Consider the following 14,090-nt stretch of genomic DNA (forward strand, 5'->3'; position numbering starts at 1 on the left):
TCCAGGTGCTGCAATGCGCCATTCTACATCGAGCAAAAAATGAATGGTTGAAACCGGCTGGTAACGGGATGGTATGCTGATCGTTCCTAACAGCTGATCTGCTAAGCATTCCTACCTGTCCCCTTCCCCTACATGTGTCGATACAAGGGAATTTCGTATGTTCCTCGATATACGTTAAACTGGCAGTAACGCAGAGTTACAGGGTTTTAATGCCTTAGATAGACTTTTAGGTTCTGTTCACATCTGCACAGTCTGGGCACTCCAAACACAGCCAGCAAATGTGCATTTTTGCGTGTTAAAAAAAAACGTGCAAAGCTCAACGTCCAAAAGGTGCGACTTTTGACATGTTTTTCATACGTAGGTAAAAAACAGTTCAAGTGAATGGGCTTCCCTATGTGTGTTGAGTGAAAACATGCAAACAAATGCACAGAAAAATGTGCGTTCACACAACGCATATATGTAAATGGGGCCTAACTGAATGGTGAAAGCAAACATAGTATCTACAACAATAAAGGACAAAATGTATAACATCGTAGCCTAAAAATTGCAAAGCAGGAAATCTTTAGCAAACTTTATATTGCTTAGTATTTACCTATAATATCAATGCTGCCAGTGACCACTAAAGAATGGACAATGTAATTTACTTTTTAATGGTAAAACATGAAATCACTACAAATATATTTTTTCACATCTAATATATACTTACCATTCATAGTTTAGGATAATAGTTTTGCTACACTGAACGTTTTTAACCAGTAATCCACAAATTACCAACCCAAAAAGTTGGAGACAACATTTTCAATAGAAAATAATTCACTATCCCAATAAATAGCCAAACGTGATGGTCAAACAGATGTATTCACACATGGTCTGATTACGTCAATTATGTTACCCCTAGCTTTTAGAAAGGAACAACATTTGCTATTGTTTGGTAAATAAAAGTAATACCATGTCCTTCCACATTCATCCACAATCATTGAATTTGCTGCCATTATTCTTCCATTGTGAGAACAGCTACATTCAGAAACTTTAACACATTTCATGGAGTTTTGATCTAGGAAGGGAGCATCAATAGGACATCTTGGATAACAACCTACATACAGACATAAATCAGAATATTAGTTAAAAGGAATTTTTAGCCATGCTAAAATATGGTAAAACAAAAACACATAAAAATCTACAAGTAATACGTGAAAACAAATTCAGTAAAAAAAAGTAAATTCACATAAAATTACTGAAAAAAAGTTTTCACTTCTTAGTTAACCACTTGGGTTCTGGCCTGTGTACACCCCTTAACTACCAGGCCATTTTTCAGTTTTGTGATTATTTGATTGACAATTACTCGGTCATGTAACACCATGCTCAAATAAATTGTATAACTTTTTTTATATAGATAAAACCTTCTTTTGGTAGTATTTAATAAGCAATTTTTTTTCCTTACTATATAAAGAAAAAAAGACCTAAAGTTTTGAAAAAAAAATATTTCCCTTACTTTCAAATAGAAATACCACGACAGTACATACGCCCCTAAAATGCTGAAAGGATTAAAAAATGTTCCCACATTCAAAAAAAAAGTTTTTCATGAAATCTGCTGCTGCCTCTTCATTGGTAAATCTTGTTACATAAGATCAACTTTTCTTCTCTTCATCTATTTTGAGAAGAAGGGAAAGGCTTTTAAATGGAAACAGTAGTAGTGTTTACATTTGTGATCAAGGAGATTGACTATCAAAGTGATCACAAGACACGGATCCATTATGATTGGTTCAGTGCATTTTGCCTATGATCTGGTCTAATGAGAATGCAGTAATAGGTGCTGTATGCGCTGGGCAGTGGCGTCTCCAGCTTTCATATTTAGGGGGGCACATGGTGGGACAGGGACAAAAGTAGGGGGGCAACTATAAAATGCAAATATATATATATCCTGGGACCCTTTACTACGATCCCACATTGGGCCCTTTCACATGTTCTGCAGTGAGCTCCCTTCCTACTGTATTGGGGCCCCTCAGGGTGGCAGAGAACAAGAGATATATGTCACCAGCATACCAAGAAAATATAAGTCCAAATATGAGTCCAAAGCAGTGGGAGAACTATCAGAGTTGCAAAGGTTGTCTTGCCACCAGGCCCTGGTGTTCTGTCACTGTGGGTTCCCCAGCCACCTCTTGCTGTCCTGCCCCTGTTATTGACAGCGCTGGTCTGGCATCTCTTGGAATTTACAGGCTGGTTCTCCTGTCTTAAGAGTCCTGGTTGAGTCCTTCCTGCAACTCGCTCTTCTCCCTGCCAATGAGGATGCAGGGGAAGGAGCAGATCGGGCGGACGTGGTTGTGTGAGCGCTCGCATTATGCAGTGTCAGCAAGCAAAGGGAGGGGGGAGGAATCACCCACAGGAGCTGACTGGGGATGCTCTCCCTCTCAATAGAGACTGTGTTACTCCAGCGGTGGCCTGAGTAAGATGTGGTGCATCCGCAATGAATGCAAACAAAAAGACATTGCCTTTTTGTAAAAAAAAAATTGGGGGGGTCAGGGCCCCCTCTGCCCCCCCCCAGGGACGCCGTTGGCGCTGGGCACACAATGTAAACACAGTGCTGTTTTAAATGGCGCTCAAGAGCACCATGGCCACCATTCTGGCATTTTAAAACATACATCAGTACTTATTTGTTCAAACGAGACCCTGACCATGTAGCAGAGTGAGGGATGGATGTATATTTCTTCTTGTGTGAGTTGCATCACAGCAAGTATATCAGAGACAGCAATATACAAATGCAAAAATGTTGACTACAAACCAGTATGCTGAATACAAGCATATGATTAAAAAGTAAACAAAGTCAATGTTCTTAAGAGCTTAAAGTAACTTTGTCACCATGTTAAAAAATCTAAATAAAACATTTCCTGAAATAGAATATTGTTTATACTCATAGATAAAGTTCTGATTCACCACCACCATGGATTATAGGTGAATCATGCAGTTCTGAAATTTACGGACCTGGCAAATTTATGTCTGAATTTGCTGCAAATTTTTTTTCTAAACTGTAATGTACTGCTTATCATAAGCCACACCTCTCACTATTAAACAATAATCCATAATGGAGTATATTGGCGTTCGGACACAGATTGGAATCAAACTTTTCAGCCCATTTAACAGGTTTTTCTTCCATTACTATACAGTAATACCTTGGATTGCAAGCAATATTCGTTCCAGAAGAATGCTTGTAATCCAAAGCACTCATATATCAAAGTGAGTTTTCCCATAGGAAATAATGGAAATTCAGATAATTCGTTCCAAAGCCACTGCTTGTCTATACAGTACCGCATGTGGCCAGGGGGGTGCTGGAGACACTCGGAGACCACTGAGAGATGTGCGGAGACACTCAGAGACGTTCAGGGGAACCGAGTGTCTCTGAGTGTCGCTGAGCGTCTCCGAGTGTCTCCTATTGTCACCGGCGCCCCTGCACCTCTGGCCAAATGTGGTACTGCACACCCCAGAGGCTTGAATCCTGCTCATCTTGAGAGACAATGCTCGTAAAGCGAGTCAAGATTTTTAAAAAAAACCTTATATTGCGAAATGCTCGTAAACTGCATTACTCGCAATCCAAGGTTCCACTGTATATGAAAGTTATCTTCTTTCGCTGTCAAGGTTGTTAAAGAAGCTGGCACCTTCAGGTCTGGTATGAAAGAGAGTTCCAACACAAAAATCAAAAATAAAAAGTGTGTTCACCCAAAAAATCCACAGCAGAACCTTATCTGAGCATGCAGCTCCACCTCTCTGCACTCTACCCTTACTCATTCACATGAGGGAGCCAGTATTAAGGTGTCTGCTTATTGTTAACGTAGCTACCGGAATCCAATAAGCCCCTGCCTGCAGACCCCCACAACCATTGGGCCATGGTTGTGGGGAAGAGGCCCTAAACATGGGGCAAGGTGCTGACCCAGAAGGAGCATGTTAAGGGGATGTGACCTGTTATGTTCAGGAGGCAGCTGCCAGGCTGCATGCTTGAACAGGGTTCTGGTATGGTTTTTAAAGAGGGAACCATTGGTATGTTTGTTTGTTTGTTTTTTTGCATTGGGTCCTTCTTGACTTGACTTGAAGGGCCTGGTATGAATTAGGGGAACCCCAAATATTTTTTGTGTGAGGCCCCTAATTAACATCTATGCCAGATTCTTATTGAGGAGTACCAGCAACAATTTACTTGTATGAGAAAGTATCCTGTTCTCGTTGTACTGCTTCCTTTATGAGAAATCACTGGTGTTCCTGCTAGTCCCCTTGCTTTCCTATTAAAAACTGACCACTGTGGTCAGTTCCCTAGCCATGCTGGGAATTTAGTGTACTCTCCTCCAATAATCAGACTTGTCCTGACACACCCCGCTGCACAGCCATTCATGTGGAAGCTCAGTGTGCTGCTGATTTTCCTACCCAGCTCTTATGCAGGTGAGAATAAAGGGAATGTGATCACTTATAAAAAAGGGAAAAGGGGTATTTATAATGCTTTTTTATATCTATACAGAAATGTTTTGCCTTTCATTTCTATTTTAAACTGAATGGGTTGTTTTACAAGGTTATCGTTTACAATCACTTTAAGCAGCCATGCCATTAAAGACAGGGACCATGAAGCAGAGTGACTAACTGGTCTTTGAGACAGAAGATTGAGTTGATCTAGAAGAGCCCATGGAGTGTCTGCCAGCAGTTTAACAGTATCAGAGTACCATATCCACCTGGGCCAGTTTGGAGCTATGTATAACTGGAATGCCCCTCATCACAATCCTGCAGAGTAGATGAGGAAAGAGTTTCAAAGGAGTAAAAGCACAGAGCGGGTTGTACTGATCCCACAGAAGCACCAGGGCATTGATTGCTCAGACCAGTGGTCTCTGCACTTGTACTGTTTTTTTATTAAACCTGTAGATTAGAAAGAACACATCCAATGTCTTGCACCTGTGACATACAGTAGCTCCTGAAACACTTCCAGGTACAAGGACCGTTCTACTGGATATGGACTGTAATGTGATGTTCTGTTCAGGACAGAATTCTTTTCATTTCTCTTACCAGGGCAAGACTTCCCTTACCTCCCTCGTGGTCAACATATGCCACTGCTGTGGCATTATTCAACTGGATCTGGGTCAGCTGGCCCTCATGTTGAGAGTTCCAGTATTATAAGGACAACCAAATCACCCAGACATGCAGAATGTTGCCATCTGTTGTAAGAATCTTCCAATACATGGGAAGGAATGATTTCCCTAATTTCAGAGCTGGATTCTTGAGCCACTGAACTGATTTGTCCCACAATGACAGAATGTTGGGGTGAATAGGTCTAAAGTGAAACTGAGGAAATGGCACAGTCAGTCAGGAGTTGTGCTGACTGTTCAATAGGAGGTCATCCAGCTATCCCAGAGTGGGAATGCCATGGGAGTGCTGCTAGGCTAGCATGAGCTCCAGAACCTTGAGAAACACTCAGGGTGTGGAAGACAGGCCAAATGATAGGGACACAAACTAGTAATTTTAGTGCCCACAGCAAAGTGGAGGTAGTACTGATGTGCTAGGAACATGAAAAGCCCCCTGCTCCAGACCCCCACAGCCACTGGCCAGGGTTTTGGGGAAGAGGCTCCTGTCCTCATCAATATAGGGACAAGGTGTTTTGCCAGGGGGGTCCGTGGTCCCCCTCATGTTGCGGGCATGTGGCCTGGTAGAGTTTGAGGGCAGGGAGGTCGTATTCTCAAATTAAAGGTCTGATATGGATTTTTAAGGAGAACCTCTCACAATTTTTTGTCCCACTTAAAATCTTTACCAGCCCCAACCGGATAATGCAAAAACTGGTGTAACTCTGCATAGACATCAAACAGATTTTTTTTTTGTCAAAGCTTAAATTAACAAGCTGAAGTTAGAATCAGATTGGCTACCATGCACAACTGCACTTGATTTTGCACATTCCAATTTTAGTAAATTAACCACCAAGGGTCTGATATGAATTTCCTGGTGGACCTCATACTTTTTTTCTGAGAGGTGTCCACTTTACTAACAAGATTTGTCCCACATAGACATCAATAGGATTCGCTGTTAAGTTTGGGTTCACACAATTTTCAACCGGAATCAAATCATAACAGACTGACTACTCTGTGCAAGAGCTATGGTCACCTGAAAAATCTAATCATTCCACATTTACAGATGTTTTGAATTCCCACACCACCCACCACATGCAGTGGTTCAATTCGCTGGCCCCTACTTTCCTAATTTTCCCAATAAAAATTTAAAAAATGGACATTTTTTTTACCTGCAAAAAGATCTGCATTCATTTTTTTTCTTTAAAAAGGTGAACTTGTCCTTTAAACCTCCTGGGGTTTGAAATCGTGCAAGTTCAGCTGAACTTGCACAATTTCAAACCAGCAATGCAGTCTGACTTCAGGGGGCAATTTGACAGACATCTGTGTGGGTTCCTGCACAGATGTATATTCAAATCGCCCCCGAAGTCACCAAAAGTAGTACAGGAACTAATTTTGGGAATCGGTGCGGCGCCGCAAAGTCGGCGTTGCACAGATTGGGATGTGCCATTGCCGGCAATACCCACCGATTTGGCAATTGCATGCCAAGTCACCCCAATGTGAAAGTGGGCTAAAGCTGTAGAGTGCAAAATCAGTCTCACTTCTGCATAGAAACCAATCATCTTCTAAACTAAAGCTTGTTCAATTAAGCTTTTGCAATAAAACCTGGAAGAAGATTGGTTTCTATGCAGAATTAAGCCTGATTTTGCACTCCCCAGTTTTAGTAAATTAACCCCACTGTGTACCAGTAACACTTCTGTAACCAGCTTGTGCAATTGACTATGTACCCCCCCCCCCTCCCATTACTGACAGATTCAGAGGGCCAAAATAAAAAAAACAGTCTGGTCACATTTAGTTGTATAGAAGTGGTGCCAGGTAGAACCAATAAAAACAAATGCCTACAACCTAATGCACATTCATTTAGCCCTGATTGAAAAGTATACTACTTTTTTACAATATGGCATGTGGTTAAAGTTAATGGATGTTAGTGATTCAAACACACTAAACATGTTTTTCTTTCTCAACAGTTTTTTCTGCTTGTTTTTTTTTTTTTATTCTTACCTTCTAGCAAAGCTGAGTAGCTGCTATAAAGTTCTTGATTCCCACATGTTTGCACCTGTGCTGATCCACAAGGCTCATAATGCCAAGTAGTTTCTCCATATATATTATAATAATCACAGAACACAGCTACATAAAAAAAATAAATGATATCAAAGTGCTGAACAAGAAAAATTAACAACAACATTTTAGATTCTTTACTTATAAATAAACAACAGTCAAATTGAACAGTCTCTATTCCATTAGTCAATTAATTCAATTTCATTTTACTTCATATTGAGACCCTTCTAGTGATGTGGATATTTGTAGTGAGATTACCTGGAGACAAATATTTGGAGCTCATTATGAATGTGTACACTAACACTAAATATTGGAAAATATTATTAATTAATTGACCTCTGGAAGATGTACCCCTCCTTCATGAGCAGGCCATTTTTTTTAATACTTTACCTGACAATCGGTCATGCAATACTGTACCCAGGTGAACTATTGAATGATACTAGAATTTTTTTTTATACTAGTAATGGTGGAGATCAGTGACTTATCATGTGACTGCGATATTGTGAAGGATAGTCTGACACTAACTGACACTTTGTGGGAACACTAATACAGTGATCAGTGCTAAAAATATGCACTGTCACTGTACTAATGACACTGCCTGGGAAGGGGCTAAACATCTAAGGTGATTAAAGGGTTAAATGTGTGCCTAACCAGTGTTTGTGGTTAATATGGGTGCTGCTGTTACTAAGGGAAGTGATGGGTTTTATTCCCTGCTTTGCAGAAATAAAAATTCAATTACTTTCCCTCTGTCAGAATGGTGCTCCTTTCTGTGTCTCTCCTCACCAATCAGCGGGTGCCAGTGGATATCTATTGGCCAGCTTGTGCTGTTTTAAATCACAGCCACAGGGCCAGCAGCGCGCAAGCGCCCCCTACCCAGCGCAGGAGAGCTGCTCTGCTGCCATATAACTAAGTTATGCAGTCAGCAAGTGGTTAATAATTCTGAGACCTTTATGCAAAGTGGAGAAATGAAAATAGGGAAAAGAAAGGAGGCTGTAAAAGTCAATTTTTCTTATAGTCAAAGTAGAACAGGCTAATGCACCTGGCATACTTGATCTCTATAATCTGAGATCCAACGTATCTGGTAAGCGGCTAATTTAATTATTTGTCGGCTGAAAAAGCACTGATACTCTTTCAAGCACAGAAGAACTACGGCTGATACCTATGTTTTCACTACATATTTTTTCACTATATGGTGGGACTGTTGTTTTATTTATTCACTAACTATTTACTCAAGTTTTATGAATTTTTATTTATGCGGATCCTGTGATCTGTATCTATTTGTTTCACATCACAAACAGTCACAGGTTTATGGTAAATATTATTGAGGAAAGATTTGTTTCAGTATTCATTTTGGTTACTTAGTTGCACATTTAGAGGTTACCCACAACAAGGTTTCATTTGTAATAGCACTTGTGGATGCGCGCTTGTAATATTTTATTATAGTTTTGGGGTCTTTTGGTATTTGGGGCTTGCACAAGCAGCTGCACTGCATGTTAAATTTTGTATTGGTTAGCGAAAGTATATACACCTTTTTTGACAATATATATCTCATTGTTCTGTTCTGTTTGCAAGTGCTCTAACTTGATATCATTTCATAACTTAGATGTCCTCATCTCCCTGAAGAAGATTGCAACTTGTATAATTGAATTGCGTTGGGATCATTGCTAAGCGATAACATTAAGTGTGAGATCTCTATATATTGTTATTTGCCAGTATATAAGAACATCTTTGTTGGTCATATTTGTAGGTCATGCATACCAGAGCATATGTTTTTAAAGTGGCATTGATATTTTATGTCATTCTGTACCAATAAAAATGCTTTTTATATCCATTTATGATTTGGTTTGAACTTTTTTTTGCTGCCTTAACCACTTCAGCCCCGGAAGGATTTACCCCCTTCCTGACCAGAGCACTTTTTACAATTTGGCACTGCGTCGCTTTAACTGCTAATTGCGCGGTCATGCAATGCTGTAACCAAACGAAATTTGCGTCCTTTTCTTCCCACAAATAGAGCTTTCTTTTGATGGTATTTGATCACCTCTGCCGTTTTTATTTTTTGCGCTATACACGGAAAAAGACCGAAAATTTTGAAAAAAAATGATATTTTCTACTTTTTGTTCTAAAAAAAATCCAATAAACTCAATTTTAGTCATACATTTAGGCCAAAATGTATTTGGCCACATGTCTTTGGTAAAAAAAATGTCAATAAGTGTATATTTATTGGTTTGCGCAAAAGTTATAGCGCCTACAAACTAGGGTACATTTTCTGGAATTTACACAGTCTTTAATTTATGACTGCCTATGTCATTTCTTGAGGTGCTAAAATGACAGGGCAGTACAAAACCCCCACAAATGACCCCATTTTGGAAAGTAGACACCCCAAGGAAATTGCTGAGAGGCATGTTGAGCCCATTGAATATTCATTTTTTTTGTCCCAAGTGATTGAATAATGAAAAAAAAAAATAAAAAATTACAAAAAGTTGTCACTAAATGATATATTGCTCACACAGGCCATGGGCATATGTGGAATTGCACCCCAAAATACATTTAGCTGCTTCTCCTGAGTATGGGGATACCACATGTGTGGGACTTTTTGGGAGCCTAGCCGCATACGGGGCCCCGAAAACCAATCACTGCCTTCAGGATTTCTAAGGGCGTACATTTTTGATTTTACTCCTCACTACCTATCACAGTTTTGAAGGCCATAAAATGCCCAGATGGCACAAACCCCCCCCAAATGACCCCATTTTGGAAAGTAGACACCCCAAGCTATTTGCTGAGAGGCATGTTGAGTCCATGGAATATTTTATATTTTGACACAAGTTGCGGGAAAGTGACAATTTATTTATTTATTTATTTTTTTTTTGCACAAAGTTGTCACTAAATGATATATTGCTCACACAGGTCATGGGCATATGTGGAATTGCACCCCAAAATACATTCTGCTGCTTCTCTTGAGTACGGGGATACCACATGTGTGGGACTTTTTAGGAGCCTAGCCGCGTACGGGACCCCGAAAACCAATCACCGCCTTCAGGATTTCTAAGGGTGTACATTTTTGATTTCACTCTTCACTGCCTATCACAGTTTCGGAGGCCATGGAATGCCCAGGTGGCACAAACCCCCCCCAAATGACCCCATTTTGGAAAGTAGACACCCCAAGCTATTTGCTGAGAGGCATGGTGAGTATTTTGCAGCTCTCATTTGTTTTTGAAAATGAAGAAAGACAAAAAAAAAAATTTTTTTTTTCTTTTTTTAATTTTCAAAACTTTGTGACAAAAAGTGAGGTCTGCAAAATACTCACTATACCTCTCAGCAAATAGCTTGGGGTGTCTACTTTCCAAAATGGGGTCATTTGGGGGGGGTTTGTGCCACCTGGGCATTCCATGGCCTCCGAGACTGTGATAGGCAGTGAAGAGTGAAATCAAAAATTTACGCCCTTAGAAAGCCTGAAGGCGGTGCTTGGTTTTCGGGGTCCCATACGTGGCTAGGCTCCCAAAAAGTCTCACACATGTGGTATCCCCGTACTCAGGAGAAGCAGCAGAATGTATTTTGGGGTGTAATTTCACATATTCCCATTGCATGTTTGAGCAATATATCATTTAGTGACAACTTTGTGCAAAAAAAAAAAATAATAATTTGTCTCTTTCCCGCAACTTGTGTCACAATATAAAATATTCCATGGACTCGACATGCCTCTCAGCAAATAGCTTGGGGTGTCTACTTTCCAAAATGGGGTCATTTGGGGGGGGTTTGAACTGTCCTGGCATTTTATGCACAACATTTAGAAGCTTATGTCACACATCATCCACTCTTCTAACCACTTGAAGACAAAGCCCTTTCTGACACTTTTTGATTACATGAAAAAATTATTTTTTTTTGCAAGAAAATTACTTTGAACCCCCACACATTATATATTTTTTTAAAGCAAATGCCCTACAGATTAAAATGGTGGGTGTTTAATTTTTTTTTTTCACACAGTATTTGCGCAGCGATTTTTCAAACGCATTTTTTGGGGAAAAAACACACTTTTTTACATTTTAATGCACTAAAACACACTATATTGCCCAAATGTTTGATGAAATAAAAAAGATGATCTTAGGCCGAGTACATGGATACCAAACATGACATGCTTTACAATTGCGCACAAACGTGCAGTGACAACAAAATAAATACATTTTTAAAAGCCTTTAAAAGCCTTTACAGGTTACCACTTTAGATTTACAGAGGAGGTCTACTGCTAAAATTACTGCCCTCGATCTGACCGTCGCGGTGATACCTCACATGCATGGTGCAATTGCTGTTTACATTTGATGCCAGACCGACGCTTGCGTTCGCCTTAGCGCGAGAGCAGGGGGGACAGGGGTGCTTTTTTTTTTTTTTTTTTTTTTTTTCTTTATTATTTTTTTGCTTTTTTATCTTATTTTAAAACTGTTCCTTTCATTTTTTTTTTTTTTTAATCATTTTTATTGTTATCTCAGGGAATGTAAATATCCCCTATGATAGCAATAGGTAGTGACAGGTACTCTTTTTTGAAAAAATTGGGGTCTATTAGACCCTAGATTTCTCCTCTGCCCTCAAAGCATCTGACCACACCAAGATAGGTATGATAAAATGCTTTCCCAATTTCCCAATGGCGCTATTTACATCCGGCGAAATCTAAGTCATAAAATGCTCGTAGCTTCCGGTTTCTTAGGCCATAGAGATGTTTGGAGCCACTCTGGTCTCTGATCAGCTCTATGGTCAGCTGGCTGAATCACCGGCTGCATTCTCAGGTTCCCTGTTGAGACAGGAGAGCCAGAGAAAAACACGGAAGACGGTGGGGGGGGGGGCATTCTCTCCCACTGCTTGTAAAAGCAGTCTAGAGGCTAATTAGCCGCTAGGATTGCTTCTACATGAAAGCCGACCGCTGGCTGAAAAGAATGATACCAAGATGATACCTAAACCTGCAAGCATCATTCTGGTATAACCACTCAAAGTCGTGAATGCTGTACCTGAAGACAAAAAAATGGTTAACAATAAAGCACAGTAAACGGTAAAGTATAAATAATTACATACCTGAAAAACAAACATGATAAAACATAATAACAATAAAACATTGCAGAATAGAATACAGTAAAAAAGAGCAGAACAATAGAGAGAGAATAAAGAGAGAGAGAGAACAATAAAACGACAACTATTATTTTTTATTTTATATTTTTGTTTGTGTTTTTTTTTTTTTTTTTTTTTTTACACTTTTTTTGTAACTGTAACTTTTATAACTGTAACCGGTTCCAGGTTCGGGTCTCTCAAAATGCGATGGCATCTTGGGAGACCCTGTGAAAGTGTGCCTAGTCTGTGGAATGCTGTACCCTACGCTAATACTCAGCTAGTGAATGGTAGCGTTCAAAACATTCACCAATGCAAAGACCAGGATTGTCAGGACAGGAGGGACAATAATAGCGGGTGTCACGCCTATATCCGCGCTTGCTGCAGACACAACATCTTTTTTGGGGGGGTTCGTTGGGTAGGGGTACTCGGGAGGACATAAAAATGCCTCTCATGCAGCCGACTGCATTTGGTTGGGGATGTGAATGGGGGAAGTACGGGCGCTGCAGAAGTGGTGGGTTCCCAATTAGGATTGGCGAATGCACCAGGAAGGGCACTATGGGCATGACGGGCCTGTGTTTGTCTTCTTGGTGGCAGCGGGACACTACTTGTGCTTGCCACCTCACCAGCTTGAACTGCACTTATGGGACTCGCCACGTCACCAAGTGTTACTGCAGTGCTGGTTTGACTACGACCGGGGTGTACTAGGCCGCTGGCGCTTGCCAGTTCACCAAAACGCTACCAAAAAAACTGTAAACGATCGCAGGGATCAGGCCTGACTCTGCGAACGCTGCAGTTATGCATTTAGTGTTTTGTAAGTGACAGTGATCGATCGATACTGCACTTGGGTGGGCTGGGCTGGGCCGGGCGGAGGGGCAAAACGCAGGTGCTAGCAGGTATCTGGGCTGATCCCGCTAACACTGCGTTTTTGGGAACCCTAAACTGCTGGGGACGCTAGTATAGATCTGATCGGATCAGATATTGATCAGTTCAGATACTATACCACTAAGGGAGGTGTACAGTGCGTGCGTGGGTGTTAGCGCTACTGGCACTAACCTGACGCTGCCTGGGGCTGGTGCTTGCCAGTTCACCAAAACGCTACAAAAAAAACTGTTAGCGATCGCAGGGATCAGGCCTGACTCTGCGAACGCTGCAGTTATGCGTTTAGTGTTTTGTAAGTGACAGTGATCGATCGATACTGCACTTGGGTGGGCTGGGCTGGGCCAGGCGGAGGGGTAAAACGCAGTTGCTAGCAGGTATCTGGGTTGATCCCGCTAACACTGCGTTTTTGGGAACCCTAAACTGCTGGGGACGCTAGTATAGATCTGATCGGATCAGATATTGATGCGTTCAGATACTATACCACTAAGGGAGGTGTACGGTGCGTGCGTGGGTGTTAGCGCTACTGGCACTAACCTGACGCTGCCTGGGGCTGGTGCTTGCCAGTTCACCAAAACGCTACAAAAAAAACTGTTAGCGATCGCAGGGATCAGGCCTGACTCTGCGAACGCTGCAGTTATGCGTTTAGTGTTTTGTAAGTGACAGTGATCGATCGATACTGCACTTGGGTGGGCTGGGCCGAGCTGGGCGGAGGGGCAAAACGCAGGTGCTAGCAGGTATCTGGGCTGATCCCGCTAACACTGTGTTTTTGGGAACCCTAAACTGCTGGGGACGCTAGTATAGATCTGATCGGATCAGATATTGATCTGTACAGATACTATACCACTAAGGGAGGCGTATGCTGCGTGCGTGGGTGTTAGCGGTACTGGCGCTAATCTGACGCTGCCTGGGGCGACGCATATCACCGCCGGGCGATCAGGGGGCTAAATCTTTATTCGGTAATAAACGGCGGGTGCCCTG

At 41.3% G+C, this 14,090-nt stretch overlaps 1 protein-coding gene across 1 annotated transcript in view; it reads right to left on the reverse strand.

The window, feature by feature from the left end:
• The window catches only part of LOC141133942 (mucin-19-like), a 253,631-nt gene that overhangs the window by 45,561 nt on the left and 193,980 nt on the right, over positions 1-14,090 (reverse strand). Inside the window, exons 26-27 of the mRNA XM_073623553.1 lie at positions 7,086-7,211; positions 949-1,093 (exon numbers count right to left, since the gene is read on the reverse strand). Of these exons, the coding sequence (XP_073479654.1) occupies positions 949-1,093; positions 7,086-7,211 (271 nt within the window). The remainder of the gene's footprint in view (positions 1-948; positions 1,094-7,085; positions 7,212-14,090) is intronic.

This window comes from Aquarana catesbeiana, linkage group LG03 (genome assembly GCF_042186555.1).
Source record: "Aquarana catesbeiana isolate 2022-GZ linkage group LG03, ASM4218655v1, whole genome shotgun sequence".
NCBI lineage: Eukaryota > Metazoa > Chordata > Amphibia > Anura > Ranidae > Aquarana > Aquarana catesbeiana.